Source organism: Pelophylax lessonae (assembly GCF_965119305.1).
Source record: "Pelophylax lessonae genome assembly, chromosome: 8".
Taxonomy (NCBI): Eukaryota; Metazoa; Chordata; class Amphibia; order Anura; family Ranidae; genus Pelophylax; species Pelophylax lessonae.
In genome coordinates this window covers 149,109,142-149,131,852 of record NC_138775.1, presented here as the reverse complement: position 1 = coordinate 149,131,852, position 22,711 = coordinate 149,109,142, and the positions used below count along the sequence as shown (strand labels likewise).

General features: G+C 38.0%; 1 protein-coding gene across 1 annotated transcript in view; it reads left to right on the top strand.

Moving 5' to 3' along the window:
* PRG4 (proteoglycan 4) overlaps positions 1 to 22,480 on the top strand; it is a 134,752-nt gene extending 112,272 nt beyond the window's left edge. The window contains exons 18-24 of the mRNA XM_082265581.1: positions 690 to 1,730; positions 6,259 to 6,339; positions 8,826 to 8,962; positions 10,744 to 10,900; positions 11,608 to 11,796; positions 15,242 to 15,367; positions 21,582 to 22,480. Of these exons, the coding sequence (XP_082121707.1) occupies positions 690 to 1,730; positions 6,259 to 6,339; positions 8,826 to 8,962; positions 10,744 to 10,900; positions 11,608 to 11,796; positions 15,242 to 15,367; positions 21,582 to 21,682 (1,832 nt within the window). The 3' untranslated portion in view covers positions 21,683 to 22,480. The remainder of the gene's footprint in view (positions 1 to 689; positions 1,731 to 6,258; positions 6,340 to 8,825; positions 8,963 to 10,743; positions 10,901 to 11,607; positions 11,797 to 15,241; positions 15,368 to 21,581) is intronic.
* Positions 22,481 to 22,711: the final 231 nt, after the last annotated feature.

Here is a 22,711-nt window from a genome sequence, read left to right as displayed (position 1 = left end):
TGACCAGTCATCTGTCATGACAAAAAATCCAGGAGGACATTTTCCAGTGTCAACAGTTGACTACAAACCCTTATCAACAGATGGCAAGAGTGAGGGAGAAAGTGTTACTCCATTCACAATAAAGCCAAGCACTGCAGGAGTAGACAAGAAAAGATTTTCTGTGCCTACTACAAACACAATTACACCAGGTTCCTCGGCTTTTAAAATGTTAGATAAAATTCAGACAACTGTTGAAAAAACTGATGTTTCTAGTCATAACATTTTATCTGTTTTGCCTACAATGAGACCAAATGATATGTCTACAGGAAAAACAGATGCTGGGGATGCAACAAGTGAAATTATTGAAAGTCCATCATTTACTAGAAAGGGCAATTTATCTAAGATTATTTTTGGCATAGGAACAAGCAGAATGTCTACAACTCTAAAAGAGAATGTGAGTGGACATTCCACATTCACAAATCTGAAAAACACTGTAAGTCCAAAGCATTCTTCAGATTTTCACACAGTGGCTGTAGTAAGTGGCTCCAGTGCACAAGGCTTAGATAAAACTAATACTAACCAGCATGCAAATGTAAATGTAACAACCACTCCCCCTTTAATCAAAAGCAGTGTCGCAAAAAGTAAGCACATGAACAATGTGATAGAAAGTGGAATAAATCATTTACATGAACCTTCTTTTAATTTTACAGTGAGCACATTGAAAACACCTAAGGATCAAAGTACAGCAGATTCTAATGCTAAGCATACAAGTCCAGGATTAGAGGGAACTGCAGTTACAACTCCAGGATTAGCGGGAACTGCAGTTACAACTGCAGGATTAGAGGGAACTGCAGTTCAACATAAGAGCACTCCAATGGGCCCAACAAAACACAAACCTGAAAGTGGTTTGACAACTACTTCACCTCATTCTTCTCCTGGTAAAGACAGCAAAACATCTCCAAAGACTCAAACTGTAGATCATTCAACCAATAAAATGAATGAATATCCTGCCACATCTGCTCCTTTTAGCACACAGAATCCAAAGGAAAGTCAATCACAAACTAGCACAAACCCTACTACAAGACATGCCGATGATATTATTTCAACTAAAGACACAGGAGAAACAACAACAACTGGTCAATCTGTTAAACTGACAACTAGACAACCAGGTATGGATCAGACTACTAAGCAACCTGGGCAAAGGCCTATACCAGATGAAGGTTCAAGTCATGAAGCCACAACTAAGAAATCACCAAATGCAAAAACAACATCCATACCTAAGCATACCACAACAACACCAAACCATAAAGATTCCTTCACAACTATGCCTAGTAATGAGGATGACATTGAAACTAATAAAGCCACAACACCCCATACAATTCATCCACATCATATTTGTAATTTGCTCAAGGATGAAGCAATAAGTTTAAAAATACCTGAGAGTGACTTGAAGCTTATTACAGAAATATGTGCTGAGATGCAACAACAGTATCCAGGTGTAAATATACCATCATTACAAACAAGGCAACCAAATATAGATGAGAGAAAGATTCCTCCCGAATACCCATTATCTGAAGGGACACCACCTATCTGGCATCAACAACCTGGATCAAAACTTATTCAGATCATAGAGGAAATATACAGGAGAATAAATACTTCGCCGACAACAAATTTAACAGGAATACCTAGCCAGAACAACCATAGGTCAACAGCATGGCTATTGCTGATAAACAAAATCAAGCGTGCTACTGGTAAGTAGATTGTAAAAAACAAACAAATTCTATAAAATAATTGCACATTTATAATCTTATATACTTGCCCTACCTTATTTTTGTACAAAATTACCACAGTTGTAAAAAAGTAATAAGAGGTCAGACTGTTAATAATTATTGATTCCAGGACTCGTTCAGGACTATAAATGCATAATTTGCCTTTACCAAAAACTGTAAGGGGAGCCTGTAAATAAAAACAATCTGTGTAACTTTGACCAAAATGGAATAATGCCCTTGCTATATGTGTAGGCCATTTACGTAGTGTACCTCCTGAAACCTGACTGAAAAACTCCCAGAGATTGCATCTTCCCATCCTGTCTTGTTGCTAGGACATTGCTAAGAGATTCCTAGCTCCACCATCCACCATGTTCACCTCCACCATCACAGAAGTAAGCTTTCTCTGGTTAAAACCCCCTCACATGCACTGACCCCTAAAGCAGTAGACAAAAAATGCAATGCAGTAGCACCTATTTCCTGCGCTCAGAGACAGGGCCCCCTGTCCGACCTAATGGAAGATGTTATTCAATGGAACTCACACCTGGCTTCCCAAATGGCCACAGCCTTTCTGCCCTTTTAAGACTGGGTTGTCTGAGAGCACTGGAATAAAAAAAAAACAAACAAAGGGCACCTGCCTAGCGCATTATTCTCAATAACAGGCTTTATTAATTAAAAGTATACATACTCACAAACAAAGGTGTAAACAAGCATATCTAATCTGAACATCTGGAACAAACAGTATCCATGACCAATGTCCTCAATATATGGTGGCTAACCTGTTTCGAAGGCTTAGTGGCTCTGAAGAAGAGGCTAAGCGTCTAAACGTGTTAGCTATCATATATTGAGGACATCGGTCACGGATACTGTTTGTTCCAGATGTTCGGATTGGATATGCTTGTTTACACCTTTGTTTGGGAGTATATATACTTTTAATTAATAAAGCCTGTTATTGAGGAAAATACGCTAGGTCGGTGCTCCCTTTGTTTCTTTTTTTGACTCTAGTCCCTAAAGCAGTAGGTCTGAGCTCAGCTTTTGAGACCTTGCTCCTGAATTTCGAGATGAACAGAAAGGACTAGGAATCTCTTAGCAGCGTCCTCGCAACAAGGCATGACAGGATGATGCAATCTCTGGAAGTTTCTCAGTTAGGCTTCAGGAAGTACCTAAATGGCCTACACCTATAGCAAGGACATTATTTAATTTTGGTCAAAGCTGTAAAATTTGTTTTTATCTATGAGTGCCCCTTACCTGCAAAGGCAGTTTTTTGGTAAAGGTGAACTATACCTTTAAAAATTGACCAGTATGTATAAGTTAGCTCTATTCCTAAGTTTATTGGGACATCAAAACAGACAGACAGACTGCAATTAAGTCTCAGCATTGGCAACAAACAATGGAGTCTAGTTACTGGTTTTGGGGTATAGAAATCTCACTATTATTTGTAATGGTAAACTAGCAAGCTTTACATACAAAACACTCTGGGGAGATAGTCTAAAACTGGTGCACACAGAACCTGGTGCAGCTGTGCATAGTAATCAATCAGTGCAATTTTGGAAAAGGTTCCTGTGCTACTTTGGCATGATTTCAGTGTGAATTGGCTCCATAGAATGCACTAAACATATCCAAAGTTGTATCAAAGTTGCATTACAAAATCGCACTGAAAATCGCATCAAAAGCATGTCTCAGTAGTACCAAGCCACACAATTCAAAGGGAGGATATTGATAACAAGAGTAACATTGGAAAAAAAGCTTTTACTGCATTTCAAAAAAAATCTTTACAATGTTTTGTGACGAATCATAATTTTAGTGTCATTTCAAACTGGACAAGTTATAAAATGAAATGAAAAGCGAAAAACAGTCCAGCTGCAGATCATACATTCTCCAGAGGAATGCATGTGGAGGACAAGTGGAGCTTAGAGTAGAGAAGTTAAAGCCAATAATTGCATTTTACAGTCCCCCTCTGGCTTTTGCCATAGCTTTAGGTAGTTCAGTCCTTTGTTCTGGCTCAGCCTCAGTGAGCTATTCTGTACATGTGCAGCTAGTCTCCATCGCTCACTACATACATCCTAGAGTTGTCTAGGTAGTAAGTTCATCCAGGCAAGATGATGTTAGGACATTACATCAACATGTTTTGCCTGCTGTGTGATTGCAGGATTGCAGACTACTGACACATACAGTGTGGTTTGGCCCTGCCCCTGCTCTGTCCTCACAGGATTTGACTGAGAGCAGCCTTAGGAGGCCAATGGCTCCTGCTGCTGCTGCCTCAGTTTCCAGTGAGGAGAGAGAGAGTAGTGCTGCTGCTCTCTGGCACAATGTTGGATTAAGATTGGGTAAGTATTTAGGAGGGGGGTTGGGGGGAGCTGAACATAAAAAATGTTTTTACCTTAATGCAGAGAATGCTTTTACCTCTACAATCACTTTAAATGCTGGGTGTTCAGAATGGAATTGATCTTACTTCTTCCTTGCTAGGAAGTATGTATTGCTGGAAGATCCTGTACTTCTCTAGAGGGTCAGCAGGCTACACATATGTTTGGTCTGCTACTGATTTCCCCTAAGAGAGACAGTGTAAATTTAGAGACTTTTATGGGACCTGATTATTCGAGGGTAAATTGTTTTCTGTGACTGAACTATGGTCTTCTGCGAAAGTCCCCTTAGATTCTGCCTCTTTCAATGTTTTATCAGGTAAATATTCCCAGCGCTACCCCTTGCTTCTTGGCAGAGAATTCTGTTCTTATAGCAGTAGGTTAGATGTATTCTAGAATCAAAAATTTTCAATGCGTCAGGTGGGCTAGCAGTGACCATACATAGCAATGAACATACATACTCACCCATATGGCTGCAGCAATGATCTGATGCTGCAGCTGTCCCCCACTGGCTCTACACCAAGACCTGAGAGATCGAAGACTGCTGACGGTTCAGTTCTTGGTTTTCACTGAGCAGAGAGCAGAGACTGCCAGTCACCAGCTCTCTGCTTTGTCCCTTTAGTGCTCACTGGAGCTGCTGTGGAGGGGGAGAGAGTGGCTGGCTCAGACACAGGCTCTCAGCAGTAGGCTGAGAGGCTGAGTCAGCTGTTGGACAGGCATCTGGGTGGATCTCAACATCATTGTCAGGATCCCCGCAAAGCCTGGACCAGCTCCGTGATGTCAGCTGCCTGCAGACTTTAGGCCACTGTTGGTTGAATCATGAAAAAGAGCTTTGGCCATACTTCTCCTTTAAGAAAGTGAAGAGTTTGATAGTTTTGTAGATAGGTATAGCTTGATTTATGCCAGTCCATAGGTATTAAGACACTCATTAAACTAGAAGGAATCACCTAAAAGTAATTTAGCTCAACTTTTTAAAGACTTTAGCCATCTAATTCATGCACTATATATTCGTTTATTCTTTCTCATTTTTTCTGGACCATGTCTCTTTTCATATATATATAGAATTAAAAGTAACTTGTGCATTTTTGCTTTTCTAATTTCCTTTTTACAGCTGTTGGTTGATGCTTTTTAACTCTCTAAAACTCTTAAACGATTATACAATTCCTCGTATTTTATGTTTTCATGATTTTTTTTTTTGTTATGTATGGACTTTTAAACAGTAAAAGTGACCCACATTGGTTTTGTTTTTGCCTTTTATACTTGTTGCTTATATGAAAAATGTGCATATTTGCAAAAAGTTGGTGAAAAAGCCAGGCTGCAAGCATTTTTGACAAGGGGAGGTCAGGTATGACAGCCTCCAAACTACAGGCTCCCTTTAATAAATCGTGAGATAAAATTTCATCCATATAATAAGTTAATTGTTTCCAATGTATCTACTGATACATTTAATTTAATTTGAGGTCAGTTTGAGACACGTCTAAGATCATTACCATGTTTATTGAAAGGTGTGTTTAATCTGCTGTTAACCTCTTTATGCATTTGATCTACTTTTAAGTTGCATCAACCCGTTTCAAATTGTTTTTGAGTTTTGACTATTGATATCCCTATTGACTTGTATGGAAAGAAAAGTAGTTCTGATGCAAATGTTTGTTTTTGGATTTAAATGTAAGCTTTAAAACGGCTGGTCAGTCTTCTTTGACTTCCCTTACTAGCAAAGTTCTTTTACCACAGAACCCACTAAGTTATTTGTATGATGTATGTCACACTATTTTCTATTCTAACTGTAGACTTTAGTGCATGAACGACCAGAAAGACCACAGGTGTTGAAATCCTACAACCAATAAGTCTTATATTAACTATGATTTATTAGTCAAAGTAATTTAGTTCATGCATCTTCTTCATTGTAGTATTGGTGAAGCAACAACTGAACATCTTAACTATACCCGCATGCTTTAGGCTTTAAGTTATAATCACATGTTATTTGGCCATTTGAATTAATGAGCAGGCTTTGCCAAGTTTACTTGAGCATTTATTAAAAAAACAATCTGGTTAAAAGTACTGCCAGTCCTATCTTCCTTTCTTTTCGATTGATATTGCTACATAAAATTTGAATCATACAAAGTATTGCTTAAACTATACATGTTTTACCATAGACCCTCAGATGAATTTGTGCATTGGACCACCAGCAGATGGAATGACTACTCTTCAGAATGGATCCATGGTGGTATTTCGAGGTAAGGTTATTTATTTTGTTTGCCTAAAGAGTGGGCAGGGTATAGAGTTTTTGGAGCCATGAGATAGAATAAGTCATAAAGTTATGGAAGAAATACAACCAAAATGTAGCTAGTAAAATAATGTATATACTGTGATAGCATTGCCATGTTTAGAGAAAATAATATACCTGGTACTCTTTCCCTTATAAATGTAAATAAGCCTACAAATACAGCATACATTTATAGGGGCCCTTTTAGCCCTGTTCAGGCTTATTCATTATTATTATTTCAAGACATATAATTTATAGCTTCTGTGGAGTAAGTTTTAACAAGACATGTGAAAGTTTGGGGTGAGGAGGCCTAGAACTAAAAAGTATTTTAACAAGATACACCACTGTTGTATTTTACCCTGCTGGTGGATAACAAAAGACAGCAATATGCCCACAGGAATAAAAACAACTATTATATTAGTTCCTGTACCAGTACTATAATCCAATAGTTCTGGATATACATTTGGCTACTTTGGAATAAAATAGTAAGATATACACAATTACATCAACAACCCTTTTTGTATTTTGAATGAAAGTGATCCTCTATAAATAGCTTTTTTAAGAAGGAAATTTTGTACTTAACAGAGGAGAATCCTCTTCCTAAAAATTGTCCTATGGGGAATAATATGATTTATAAACAGAAAATCTAATAAATTAAAAAGTCTTATCATATAACACACTTTTATTGCAGTAGATGTTATTGTTGATGGCAAAATTAGAGTTGGAAACCAAGATGTGCAAAAAGAATATTCTACACACCTCTCTTAATCAGATCATCATAAGAAAATAGGATGCAGACATTCATTGTGCAATATACACAAAACCTAATTAATATTAAGAATATTAAGATTAATATTAATGCAAATGAAAAGTCCACCATTAGGCATTCATGGAAAAAATATATTTTGTCTTGTGCAATGAAAAGATCCACTCCTAGGGTCCCGCGGTGACAGGAGATAAAGAATACACAACTCCTTACCAGAGATCTTTCGCACTCTAACTATTGATTGGCCAAATATGCTTGTGAGACCAAATATCTGTATAGACAAAAGCAGGAACAGGTCCACACTCCAATCAATATCCACCCAGACCATAAAAAAGAGAGGACCAAACCTCATAAGGTAGTAAAGTAGTAGAAAAACCCTTTATTTAAAAGTATAGCCAAAGGTCTTTTTTGGCTATACTTCTCCTATGGATCACAGGAGTGTAGTTAGTTCTGCACTCCTGTGACCCAATTTTAGCTGACAGCGGGCTAAAGCCAGCCGCTCCCACCCCTCCACAGCCCAACAATCCAGTAAAGGGCTAGAGGGGCACCAAGCTAAAGACCAAGATCTGAGCAATCAGCAGGTTTTGGTCTTAGAGGCAGCGGGGGACAGCTGCAGCTGGGATCAGTGTTGCAGCCATCTAGAGGAGTATGATTTTTTATTATTTTAAAAAAGCCATACTTCTCTTTTAAAAAAAAGTATCACACTTACAATAATAATCATTGGTACCATGAAAAAATTAAAATCTGCTGCGATCAACACATTCCCGATTTCCCAGCCTTCAGCCGCTATGAGTGATGACGTCACTTCTGGTGCCACCCTAAGCATTTCGTTATACTATGACATTGTCAGGGGCATCACTATTAGGTTTGTTCCTATTTCACCATTTATTAAACCTTTGGTAACCCCAATAAGGAATAACTATGTAACTACTATTCCTCATGTAATTGGGTGGGAGGGGAGCCTATCCTCAAAAGCTGTCACAATCCCCTATAATAAGTACAATGTTTTAAAGGGGGGGGGGGTCCCAATATCTACCTGTAATAGGAGATTTTGGGAAGGAAAAGGGGATTTTAAAGTGCCAAAAATTATTGTCAAATACTACAGTATATATATATATATATATATATATATATATATATATATATATATATGTAATTTTCTAAATTTTATTTATACAAAAAGCTTGTTTAAAAAATATGTATGATGCCATAGACACATAATACAACAGCAATATCAAAGTATGACCATTCTATGCAAACAATGCATGATGAAGAGTATATGGATCACGCAAAAAAAAAACGTGTCCCCTTTGCAATCACTTAAAACATTGCACACAAAAAAAAATAGCTTTTAATGCATAATTTTAGTGTAATGTATGCTTTTTATCTACAGTAACACTATTTTTTTAAACTAACACTCATCACTGAATGAAATGTATGCTTTTTAGCTACAGTAACAATATTTTTTTAAACTAACACTGATCACTGTAGTGTTGCCTTGTTTTTCCTCAAAAAGACACTACATGTACTTTGTTATCTTCTGCAATGACAAAATTACCACCGAACAAACAGGCGCATAGCATAAATGTAAAAATTGCATGGGTCCATAAAGGGCGGTACGGGAACTGAAGTGAATAAAATGAAAAACTGAAGCGCATTATTGTAACATAAAATACTTTGGGTTTTTACAGGTCATTACTTTTGGACAATTAATCAGGGTGGAGCAACAGGAATGCCTCGTAAAATTAGTGAAGTATGGGGAATTCCATCTCCAATTGACACAGTATTTACAAGATGTAATTGTGGTGGCAAGACATTCTTTTTTAAGGTATTAAATCATATTGTACAAATGTAATTAGTATTTTAATTACAATTATTATCATATTGAAATATACAGTATGACACTTAAATGTTTACAAATTCTGCCATTGAATTATCATCCTTTGGTAGCAGTAGGCTAAATGTACTTAAAAAATAATAATGGGTGTGTTATTCACAATAACAGTTGATTTTTTTTTTTGGCTCTCAATGCTAAACATATTGATTAATATACAGTAGCTTTGTGATTTCAACCTAATTGATGTATTGTCTCTCTCATGTTCTTTAACACTTGGAAAAAAACAGGGAATATGCAGAATATATCTCTATTTGCATTGAGAAGCATACTTCTATTTGCTAGATTGTAGTTCTCATTTCAATAATCATTGGGATATGGAATATGGAAGTTAAACACATCCTTTTGCAATGTGTACCAGCCAATATGTGTATGCAACCAGTTTATGCTTACCAATTTCAATACAAATAAAAAAAATAGTACTAAGAGACTTTAACAGTATATAGATATAGGCAGTTGCGAATATTGCTATTTTCACAACATTTGGGCTAATCCATTGTCAACAAACAAATATAGTTCATACCAGTCAAATAATAATCTTAGATATACAATTTTTTTATTAAAAAAAATGAATTGCCTAGCTGATAGTCTATACCTGACAGCAGTGCCAGGAGAAGGTCATCTAGCGGCAAGGGCACACATGTCAAACTGCCCCCCAAGATGTATGAGCATTATGCGTCAGCAAAAGTCCGCACCCCACAAAAATTCAGCATAGATTAGGGGAGACATGCTTCCCCTTAGGTATAAATTCTCCCTCCTCCCAATACAAATCTCCCCCTGCTGAAATCCCCCTCCTAGCACAAATCTTCTCCCCCAAATACCAACATTCCCCCTACTAGCACAAATACTCCTCCCAAATCCCCCACCCCAAATGTTTGTTATTCTGCTGCCCCCCCCCCCCAATTGTGCACCCAGTGCAATTCCCCCCTCCCTCCAACACACAGACCTCAGATGCAGTGCGGCAGATGGCTGTAGGATGTCCTTCCTCCCAAGCTACTCTTCACCTTAATATGTCAGAGTTGATGAGGAGCCTAGGGGAAGATGACTTTAAAATATTTGACAGACAGCTACAGACAGCCAATGGAGAGAGATGCAGCAGCTGCAGGTGTATCAGATTGCATCTCAAGGACAAAAGTGCTGTCAGATTGGGACTCTATGGGGTTTGCTTACATGCCTCCTACCCCATTCTTTGCTGGGAGGAGGTGGGGGCGAGAAAGAAAGCCCTGCACAGTCCCAATGTTACAGCCCCGATCCAGGAGCACTGCAATAGTAGAAGGGAGGAGCTACAGGGGAGAGAGACCACAGCCCTCACCTCTTCCCAGCCATCTCCTCCTTTCCATATTTAGCTTGTTATGCGACCCTCCCACCTCAAATTAAACCACAGCCGCCCCTCCAGACCAACCCCCACATCCACCCCCCCCATCCCTCCTGGCCCTGTCTTTCTCTTATGATCCTGTATTTATTTACAAAAGAATACGTCCTTTTGCATTTAATTATTTCATGGAAGAAAGATGGGCTGAAGTGGCAAAGTTGTAAATGTCTTACCAATTTCTACTCAGCTCATTATTTTAACCCATAAAAAAAATCACTTTTCTTCAGCAGTAGAACTAAAGACCATCCTACAGTCAGTATATTGTGGTGGGTAGAAGATGTATCTTTGTGTTTAAAATGTTTGCAAGCTGCAAGAAAATAATAAAAATAATTTTCTTTCAAAGGGTCCACGCTACTGGCGCTTTTCTAATGATGTTATGGACAAAGGATATCCTAAAGAAATTATTAAAGGGTTTGGAGGGCTCAATGGTAAAGTAACTGCTGTACTTTCAGTGGCTGGAATTAAAACAAGACCGGAGTCTGTCTATTTCTTTAAACCAGGTAAACAATATAAGACTGCATGGCTTATATTGTTTGATCCTCATATACGTAGTTTGATCCTCATATATCAGTTTATTTAGCACCCCAGTTAACATTGATTAAATGAATCATAGCTTGCTTTGACCTACCATGCACTGCTGAGGTTTGTCCTTGGTGATTTTTCTGATTACGGTTGGGTTTCTGTATTTTCCTAACTTTACCAGGGCACATAAATGAAATACAAAGCTAAATATATATACATAGTAGCAGTTTTCCTGGAAATTACAGAAGGCATATAAACATTGTATACATTTCAAAAGCTAATAAAGAGTAGGGTCAAACTTTGCCTTCACTACAGCTTTTACCCTGCTTGAAATGCTGTCACATGAATCCTGACTTATGTGTCATGTGATTTATTTTTTTACCATTTTTAAAAATAATAGCCTTTGGTTTTTTGACACATGAATGAGATGGAAATCTACTTTGCACTCTGCTTTTTAGAATTTTTCATAAAGGTTGTACATATGTGCTGGGAGATCATCAAACTTAGACATGGATGACTATTATGCATACCCTAGCATGTTTAAAGATAGCAACAGACCTTGTGGATTGAAGGCATCATTTCTATTCATTTTATTAAGTCCATATAATTGTAGAAAACAGTGTGAAAGTGAACTAATTGGCCATTATATCGATTTAAATCTGTTGCAATTTTAACTGTTTTATAGCTGGAAATGTTCAAAAATACACATTCCGTCAAGAACAGACCAAACGGTGCACCAAAAAGAAACAGCCTAGTGTAAATTATCCTATATACTCCCAGAAGGTTCAGACTGTGAAGTTCCGTTTTCCACGAGACATTGTGAGACATCGCATAGAGATACGCCGTACTTTCACTAATGTACCGCAACCTTTAGGTAATTGCCACTATCAAGCTATATTCATTATTATTATAGTATGTAAGGTGATATATAATAAGAAATATAATTCTGTGTCTAATAATTTAGTAGTAACTTCCACACGCAAATAAGAACGTTTAATGTTCCATTTGAAATGATACACTTCTGTAAAGATCAATAAGAAGGCAAGTTGCAGAAGTGTTTACAGCTTAACCATTTTCCACCCACCTGTCCATTGTGGGTTTTAAGGTGGGTAGGCAGGATGGACCGCCAGATTACTTGACCACTGTGATTGGCTGTCACAGTGGCTACATGATCGAAAGCCCATCCTGCCACCTCCTGATCATAACTAGAAATATCTCAGCCACTGTCCCATGCAGTGAGTGCACTCTCAGCATAGAAATCCAAGCCACCACTATTTGCGGCATGTAAGTGTTTAGGTCCACCCTACTTGCCATTACATGAGTCTTATGTACTCTTCAAGAAGTCAAAATGGATGCTTGTAATTTGAGCATATCTTCATGAGTTTGTGCATTCTTGTCCACACTCACTATATCAAACAATCTTGAGGTAAACTCAGTTTACGAGGACAGAAATCCATCTCAGCTGATTGTTATTGTTTGATATAAGAAAAGAGGTGAAAAAGTGCTGTGCTATAGATGATAATATAAAGTTATTTTTTAATATCTGTGATCCTCTCCAAAGCCTGAATCGGTGCTACTCTTCTCAGTGGGTCACTTGCTCCCCTCCCCTGCCGGCAGTAGTACTTTCGGCTCTGAGGAAGAAGGTTCTCCTTTCAAACATGTCAGCCAGGCATATACGGAAGCCATCAGGTCTCCTTGCACCATCGGTGCATCCCGGTAGTCTTGGAGGCGATTGGTTCCAATTCTGTTACATGCGTACAGTTCTCATGCACTTTGGAGTATAATGTATGCTGTTTTTTTGATTTTGATAAAACATTTTTAGTGGTAATGCAGTAAGTCAGTGTGCTCTTGTTGTTGACTTGCTCCCCTCTGTCTGGGTGTACTGCATTTCTGTGCCGTGCAGCTCTCCTCTTTCGGGTGTAAGAAGATGGCGATGCCCAGCAGTGTATACCAACACAAAAGTGATTTGACATAACAACATTGAAGTCTTCCCTGATTATTGTGAAAACGGAAGGGTTGTCCGGTCATACAGCATTAGTTTGGGAGAGCTCATTCTCCTGATGTCTGTTTGATTCAGTGCCAATAGCATTGGAGTCCATGCCATCTAATAAGCGCATTTCACCATCTGCAAATAGTGGTGGCTATCTACACCAGGGTGATTTCTGGGGTTTGATTTGCAAGGTTTTTTTTCTATCAACATTGAAGTTAATACCTTTGTGGCTTCCATCTACATGGACTGTTTTGATTAATGTCACTGACAAATTTTTCATTATTGACACTATACATGTGTGGACTTTTTATCTGGATTTATTTGTGAGATTCATCACAGTAGTTCACTAAATTTTTATATGTTTTTACATTTTCAAACTGGTATAAGGCACTTTTTCACCTCTTTTCTTGCATCACAGTTGTAGTGCTTGCAGCTGCCTAATTCAGATGTTGATAGCACAGTATATTATTAGATATATTGATTGTTATTGTTGCAATAAGAAAAGACTTTAAAGGGAGTTGTATATACAAATCATAAAAATACATTCAATCTAGGCCAATAAGAGCATACTTGTTAGCAGTTTTCTTCACTAGATTATCTAGATTTATCTAGATCTTGTTCACATGGGCTTTAGTCTTTACAAGAGAAGTGTACGGCAAGTTTTGAATAAGCTTTCAGCAGTTTTGCTGAATCTTAAAGTAAACTTGAGGGGATGTTCAATACGGATATAAATGGGAGCTTGCTAAAGTTAAAGTGATACTAAACACACACTGTTTAATTTACATTGTCCCTTCCTATATGGATAATGGCACTGTAATTATTTTATAAAAAAAAAAAAAAATCGAAGTACCCTTTTCCTATTCGACATACAGCTGTCACATGACCCAGATCTTTTCTAGCCTGTCTGCAGCGAGGAGCTTCTAGTCCCCTGCTAATGGTGACATCTTCAAAATTAAAAAACATAAAAACACCTTTTGAAATACAGAGTAAAAATGAATAATTATTATCAATAAGGCTACGTTCACATGTAGGCGTTTTTGGGGCGTTTTTCTGCTCTAGGATCAGCTCTCAAAACGCCCAACAAGACAAATCCTATTCATTTCAATGGCCCCTGTGCACATCCGAGCGTTTTGACGCCGTGAGCAAAACGCCCAACGCTCAAAAAAGTACATGAGCTTCTTTTTTGGCAGATTACAGGCGTTTTACATTGGTCTCTAGTCAATCTAAAAACGCCTGCACAAAAAAACGCCTATAAAAACGCCTGAAAAAACGCCCATAAAAACGCCTGTAATAGCAACGCCAAGATGTGAACGCAGCCTAAACTGTTTTAAATTGTCATACAATATATTTGAAATTAAATATTTATTGTGCTTTGGCAATAACATGGTGTGGGCGAATTTCTACCAGTCACAGGCTGTCCCATGCCCCTCCAGCCTGTGTTTTCGAATAAGAGGGAGATGAAGCTTCCTTTATTGTACATATAATATCCTGCCCCCATTGTATCCTGCCCCCATTGTGTTTAGCTGGTTAGTAGGCATGGAGGATAAAGGGAGGGAGTGGGCTGTCATTTACCACTGTGTATACGCCCACATGTGTGACTCTATAGTCACACGGACTGCCCAGATGTGATAGGGAGGAAATACTCAGCATAGAATATTACTGTAAACTAAGCATGTGTGCATGTTGTCACCACAGCTACAAATTCCCTAGTTTAATTGGGGGCATGAACAGAAGAATGAGCTATAGGGTCCAGGTATCACCTCATGCTACCAGTAGTGACACTGACCATAGCCAAATGCAAAAATAGTGAAAAACAGTCAGAAAAGAGGAATAGGGAAAAAATGTCAGTAGCCTCCACCTGTAAAACCATTCTGTTACGGATGTCGTCTCATTGTTGCCCATCGAGTGCCCTTGTTGCTAATTTCATTGCCACCAAAGCAGCTAAAACTGACTAACAACCCCCTCTGCTAATTAACTGACCAGATCAATATTCCAGGAGTTTAATTGACTTGATGCTACACTCTGAATAAAAAGTGTTCATTTTTTTGAGCAGTGTATAATTTAAAGACTCCTGTGTCCCTAAATTAGTGATAGAGAAAAAAGGGAATTGTTAAGTAATCAAATCATTTGCAATTGACTGACAACCTATACTATGTACTATACAACTGACCATAAGCAAGGTCTCTCACTACTTTGAGACAAAGGGACGACTTTGTGCGTGCATTAAAGGATAAACAGTGCATCTGTTGTTTTGATGGTAAGATGTATATATGTATACCACAATGTCTTCTGTACTTTGATTGCATTTGTTAATGTTTACTACATTCAGGAATCCTTCATGAAGAACGTTCAGTTCGTTCAACTTGGAGAGGTATCCCTAGCAACATTGTGTCTGCTGTATCACTACCTAATCCCCTAAAGCAAGATGGATTTGATTATTTTGTTTTTACTAAAGGTACGTTTCTATATATGTATGTAACAAAAACAAAATAAAATTCATGGTACCCCCTTCACTTCATAGTGTTCAGAAATGCAGGGAAAGTACATAATACATATTTACATTTGCTATATCTCAAATTAGGGATCAAATAAGTTGTTGCTTTGATCCATGAAAACCACAGCTCAGAAAAACTTTTGGCCTGAAACATTTAATGTCCAGCAATTTTACCAAATCCTATTCAGTCTTGGACACTTGGACAAACTATTGTTTCTCTGTTACGGATTAGGGTTGCCATCATCCCTGTAATGCTGTACAATCTTTGCAAAAATCCTCTCTTGGGACTTTGAAGGCAATCAAAACAAAAGAATATATACAAAAATAATCTCAACTTTATTTAATATCAATAAAAAAAATTGTACAATTCTAAATAAAACATGATGTATACACAATTATTAGCATCCAGGACATAATGGTTAACATATATTCAACTAATCTTGCTAACTGATCATTAGCAAGTCCTTATACTGAGTAACCCAATGCTTTTCAATACTTTATTTCTCTTTTTCTTCCTCAGGGGTGAAAAAGTGGCATTCTGAAATCAGATAAAAACAAAACTTGAATCTCATGACTTCACATATTTCATACATTAAACATTTAGGATGTCTGTATAACACTTACAATCCTATACTCATGTAATTATAACAATCGCAATGTGAATACTAAATGTCCTTAGACAACACCGGTGCATGCCTTGCCAGGAAGCCACTTTCTGGACACACAGACTACACGGGCCAAAAAATTCCCTGGAAAAAATATAATATATTGTAATGGCCAAACATTTGCAACTACCCCGTTCCCATCTCCATTTGGAAAATTATGAAATACCCAACTTGGGATACTATATGGCCTCCCCTTGAGAAACGTTTTATAACATAGAAAAAATTATCCCTCTCTTTTACTAATATATGAAAAAAAAAGGATCAAGACTGAATCTAATGGGGTGACCCAAATGTCGCCCCTTCTATCATCTACATCACAATGCAAACCCTATAAGTATCTACTCACAAATCCATCAAACATAGTAATATGGGCCAGGCTAAGACAAGCTGTCTCCTCGCTTACACATCATTCTCTAATGGGCCTCCTAATTAAATAGTACTCCAAAAGGGCAGGGATTAGCAGGAAATGAATTCATTAGAAAAAAGTTTTCCAGGGCTCCTCCAATTTGGAGGCACAAAATGGCATCTTTCCTTGTGATCTCTGGCGTCCCTAGCCACCACACATGCACAACTCAATAACGTCACACCGACCGTGGCTTGATGATGTCATCACGCAAAAGCGGATGAGCTCACTTCCGGGACACCGCTGCCACAGAAACCACAATCACCTCTGCAGCTATTGATGAAAAAGAGCTGGCAGGGAGGTGAAATTGCTCACCAACATGGGACTCGCCCATTATGGTGGCATGGGGAGGAGAGCTTGTATGTCATCTTTGTAACTAAAAATCCAATGCCCACCGCCTTGGAGAGGATATTTGTTTACAAAAACCCAATTGTAAAACTACATAAAATATACAACTTATACATATTAAACTCAATTTAACTATCTATTATTGTAATATATTTAAATTCTTACAAAAGGAACATAAGGTAGGGGCACAACATAGATCCCTACTGGTCCATTGATATAGCCACCACCTCCTCTTATTTTTCAGTAGCTAATATCAAAAGCATAAGTGGCTCAATGTATCTTTTTTGCCAGAACTAAATTCATCCAAAAAGGGCCTGTAGTTCTTTGCTTCATTTAAAACTGTGGAAAGAGTTGCCCCAAGACAATATATCCAGCGTAATTCATGCTGGAGCATTGTCTTGTTCCAATCTCCTCCCTCTTAAAAGGTATGTGTACCCTATCTAGGGCTGGGAACTTCACTGTTGGCATCCTATAATTGTGTGCTTTGGCTACACGTCTGCCCACAGGAGATACAAATTACCAGTATGCATATTGTGTAAATGTTTATAAATCCTTCTCCAAAAGATGTCTACCCCCACTGTTTTGCAATTTACAAAATGTCTGGGTTTCTATCATGTCCCTTTTCAACAAGTTCCCATTTTGTACCTCCAAATAGGAGCAGCTCTGGGAACCCCTTTGTAATGCATTAATTTTCTGCATATCCCTTCCCTTTTGGACTACTTTTTAGGAAGCCCATTAGAGAGTGGTGTGTAAGCGAGGAGACAACAACAGCTTGTCTTAGCCTGGCCCATGTTAATATAATTGGTAGATTTGTGAGTTGATACTTATTATTTTATTTATAATTTTTATTTTTTATATATTTTATTAGTAAAATGTTTCTCATGGGGGGGGGGGGGGCATATAGTATCCCTCGTTAGTTATAACACAATTTTCCAAATTTAGATGGAAATGGGGTAGTTGCAATTGTATGCCCATTACAATATACCATATTATGTTATTTCCAGTGGAATTTTCTGGCCCGTGTGGTCTCTGTGTGTCCTCACATTGTCTGAGGACAGGAAATTTGGTATTAACATTGAGAGATCTAGAATTTTGTTTTTATCTGATTTTAGAATGGTACATTTTTACCCCTGAAGAAGAAAAAGAGAAATAAAGATCTGTAACGCATTGGGTTACCCAGTATAAGGACTTGCTAATGATCACAAACAGAGTGGTTATTTGTTATGAGTCTGATCTATGGGGTCATTTTCAGAAAAGTTGGGACAATTATAATATCACTTATGAGTGTATGTAAAGCCTTTGTTTTTTTTTTGGATAGAGTAGAAAAAGGTTAAGACTCTTGCAAGGTCATTTTGGATAGATTATGGTATGGATTTGACCCCCTTTTTTTTTTTTTACTTGTCTGTGTCCCTTCAGGGAAATTTGTCTGCACTTCCTCTTCCAGAAATACAGTAGAAAGGGGAGATCTCTCTGACGTGAAGAGATATTTTCTATACACTTTAAATAGAGATAGAGTCAGCACTTTGAGTCAACCAGATTCTGATGCTTGCAAAGTACTATCAGGAAGGACAAGCACAGGGATGACCTCATCAGTGCGCTGCAACTCCATTATACATTTTCAGAAATGGGCAGGTCCAGAACCAAGCTGCATTGATAAACAGCGTAGCAGTTTGAAATTAGGTGCAGGACTAAACTATGGATATCTGGCAAGAGTGCCTAGATCATAATATTGATATGTCACAAGATAAGCACCAGATACAATATTGTACAAGCCACTAGGTATTTGTTTTTGGAAGATGTGTTCAAATAATAGTATATGTATTTTGGGGACTTGAAGGGTTGTTCTTCATCAAGTCTAAAAGAAGATATCATAGAAAGTATAATCATTACTGATAACATGTTTTATGTTATCTTTATAGGAAACCATTTAAAATCCCAAAATACACTGATCTATATTTAAACATTTCTTTCAGTAAAAAGAAACTTCTGGACCTTACAATAATGTACGTGGCACTTTCCTCACCATACACCAGTTCATGAGATATATGCTGTTGTAAAGTTGAGGTTCCTGGATAGCTGCCTAGAAGAGAAAACATACCCTTTGGCCTCCAGTCCTGGGCTCTAGCTCTTACTAGAACAGCTATTATAAACAACGGTCCATTGCCCCACACTTCCTCTGAATCATGGACCACAAGATTGGAGGATCAGATTTACAACTGTTTTAGAAAACATATATGTATACATTTTAACCTCCCTATCGGTTTGATTATTTCAGATTTTAGGTGCCGAGATGTTACATATGATTCTTTATAACATCTTGGGTATGATAAAGTTTGAAACACAAAATCATAAATTATAATATAATAAATAACTATAAATAATAATAAATAATATACAAATAATAATAATACTTTTTATTCAATAAATTGTAGTAAATTATATAATCAAAAACACTGACATTTTTTTTGTCCAAACAAGGATGCAATATTAGTAGTCATATTGCTTCAGTAAACGTCCCGGTTATGGAAAATTTTAAAACATGGTACAGCACAAAGTCCAACATCACAATCAGGACAATAGAACCGGGTTTCTTTTTGGATTTTCCTTCCAGTGTTGTCACGTTTAGAGCAGCAAACCACACACATCCTTATGGGTCCAGACTTCTTTTCTGTTAGTGGAATGTGTTCCATAAAGTGATGACCGGTCAGGCGTTCCGGGTTCACAACGCCAGCAGCAGGATGTCCAGATCTATTTACAGTGGTTGGTTTTTGGTGCTTGAGAAATATAAGTTCGGCAACTTTCCAAACAGAGTCCGCATGAACCACAGGATTGTCACTCTTTTTTTTTTTAGCAGAATGAATGTGTTCCACAAACACTGTTCAAGAAGATACCTGAAGATTTTTTTGTAATATTTTTTTCTCATTGCCGGATAAAATGTCATGGCCTGCTCAGATCTGTCCACACCTCCCATGGTGTTGTTGTAATCCATCACGAGTTGTGGTTTCATTATGTCTTTTCCACCTTTTGTGTGTACCATAACAGTAGAGGTGTTGTGAATGGTACTCATCAGGCACACATCTTTTTTGTCTTGCCATCTCAGTGCCATTATTTTGCCTTTCTGCCAGGCAACTATTTCTCCTGCCTTGAGCTTTTTATTGGCAAAAGTTGGCAGCATGTCATGCCGGTTAGCCCATATGCATCCATCTTGTTGTGTAGAAGGAACTCAGAGTTCTTGAGAAGTGTAAAAATTGTCTGTGGTTACACAGTACCCCTGATTCAGCAATGGCTCAATCAAAGTAAGAACCGAAGCGGTTGCCATTCCATAACTACTGAATCGTTAGTTGAATTTGGTTCCTTTCCCATTGTATAGGACCCAATTCCATATGTAACCAGTGCTTGATTCACATAGCATGAATGATTTATGCCAAATCGTGCTCTTTGACGCTATATACTGTATCCAGGTGAGTCTTCTTTTGTAGGCCATTAGACTTTTGTCAATACAAATGTCTCTATCTGGTACATAGGTCTGCTGGGAATTTTTCATAATAATTTGATAAACCTCCCAAATCGTTTTGAGTTTTGGAGCTGAATGAGAAGTCTCATCAAATTCTTCATTATTCGCAAATTGCAAATATTTCATTATGGGAGAAAATTCGTATTCCGACATGACCGTGCCAAAAAAATAAATGGCTAGTAATTTGTTGGTTGTCCAATACCACTTTTGCAGGGGTTTCCCCACCACTCCCTGAAGAATTATTATGCCCAGAAACTTCCAGATGTCCTCTTTGGTCACTGGTTTCCACATTCTGCTCCTTGAAAACCTCTGATGTGCAGCAGTTTGTTGCTCCTGGTACCGATTTGTTTCCATAACAATTTTTTCAATAACCTCATCGGTCAAAAAGAGTTATGCCAAGGGGTTGTCATCCTCAACATCCACTTTGACACCAGATGCTCCAGTAAATGGGAATCTTGGGGGCGCTACATGCTCCGTACCGCAGTCAATCGAGCACCAAGTCCACACATCACTGGGCACAGTCGCAGGATCATCGCTGAAATCGCTTTCTGTGTCCGATGACAAACTTCCCCACGAATCGCTATCACTCAATTCTGCAAATGATTCTGTATCGCTGTCGCTGTTTTCCAGCAGGTCCTATACCACTTTTGAGGTGGTGGCGCTCTTTTTTGATGCCATAGTCGTTCTGCAGTTTCCAGACACAAAGTACAGTAAAACTGCAGGCAAGGGCACTGGAGAAAGCACTGGGGGGCAAACTAAGGTCAATTTATTTTATTTAGTAATGTAATCCAATAGGATTACAATGTATCAGTGTGTTTGGGGTTTTTACTTTTTGAAGTTGCCGCCGGTTCCACCCCCCTGCGATGTGACACTCACAGGGAACGGAAGCCAGGGCACACAACATCAGGCGGAAGATCCGGCCACCGTACACTGCCGGAATACATTGCGGGATCCCTGGGACAAGATAAGTAACCTCTTCCAGGATCCAGTGATCCTCCCTGGCGGTATCCCCGAGTGTGGCTCGGGGTTATCGCTAATGGTACTGAAATTCCACCCCGAGCCACACTCGGGAATACTGCCAGGGAGGTGGAGGTTAAGTATGCATTTTGACAATGGTTATGTTTACGGTATGGCAATAAAATCAGGACAATCTAGTGGTAAAAACAAATTAAAACAATTTTGTATTTTCTGAGAAGAGTTATACATTTGAAAAGTCATGTGCAGATCAATGTCTTTTCTTTACAGACAAATATTACAACATCAACATGTCAAGCAAAGTTGCCATAAAACCCCCAGCTGAGGCTGAGCAGAAAACAACAAAGGACTGGTATAAGTGCAAAGAATGAAAGGAAGACACCAAGTTGTACATTTTAATGAAACATTTTTCGAAGGACTGCTATATGGTATTAATTTGCTTCAACACTACAGTTTAGACTACTTGTTATGAATGCAAGACTGGTATGCATCTATTTTTCTCCTACAGCAGATGACTATTGATAATAAAAGATTGTTTACTTAAGGTAAATAATTACTTTGCAAACTGAAATTGCACTAAGCTTAGTAAATGAAGTGAAACTGTGCTTACTTGGATTACCCAGTAACGTGCAAGGGAAATTAAAATCCAGGACAGGATTTGTTTATGCAGAGATTTGGATGATTGAAGTGAACGCTGCTTTACGTTATGTCATAAGCGAAGTGACTTTACAAAGTGTCTCTGCTTCTTACGTAAATCAATCCCAGTGTTCTTTTAGCTTTTAGCTCATTCAGTCTAGGCAAAACATTGCCACAAGTATATATTACACAACACAGCAGTAGAATTTTGAAACAGCAGTATACAATGCCAATAGGCTTTATTAGGACCCAAGAAAAGTGATGGAACGTGGCCAATATCCCATGTAATCTTTTTGGCTGCCTTGATCAAAACAGAACTACAAGAAGGTAATCAAAAGCTTTACAGCAGAACCACAGTACAGAAAACTGAATTTCTGTTTGTAGAAGAATGTTTGAGGAAAGGGGAAATTTATAGGAGCATATTTTACAGTAAATGTGTTGACCAAATGTGAGTGATCAAAAAAAAAAAAAAGCATGTATTTAAATACAAGTTTGATTCTTATAAAAATGTTAATAAATTATCTTTTAATGTGCTGGTTTATTTTTATTTACTATAAAAACTGAAAACTCTGTCCATATATAAAATATATTTAGAAACTTTGTCAAATCTAGTGTACCAGTCTGGTGTTATACTGAAATCCATGAAGATTTTAATATAACAAGATTAGTATCATTTGCCACAGTACCCTGGATCTCAGAACAGAGGCTTTCAGCATGAGAGAGCAAGGCATGCAGCCGAAGGCTTAGTTCACCTACAGTAGGGT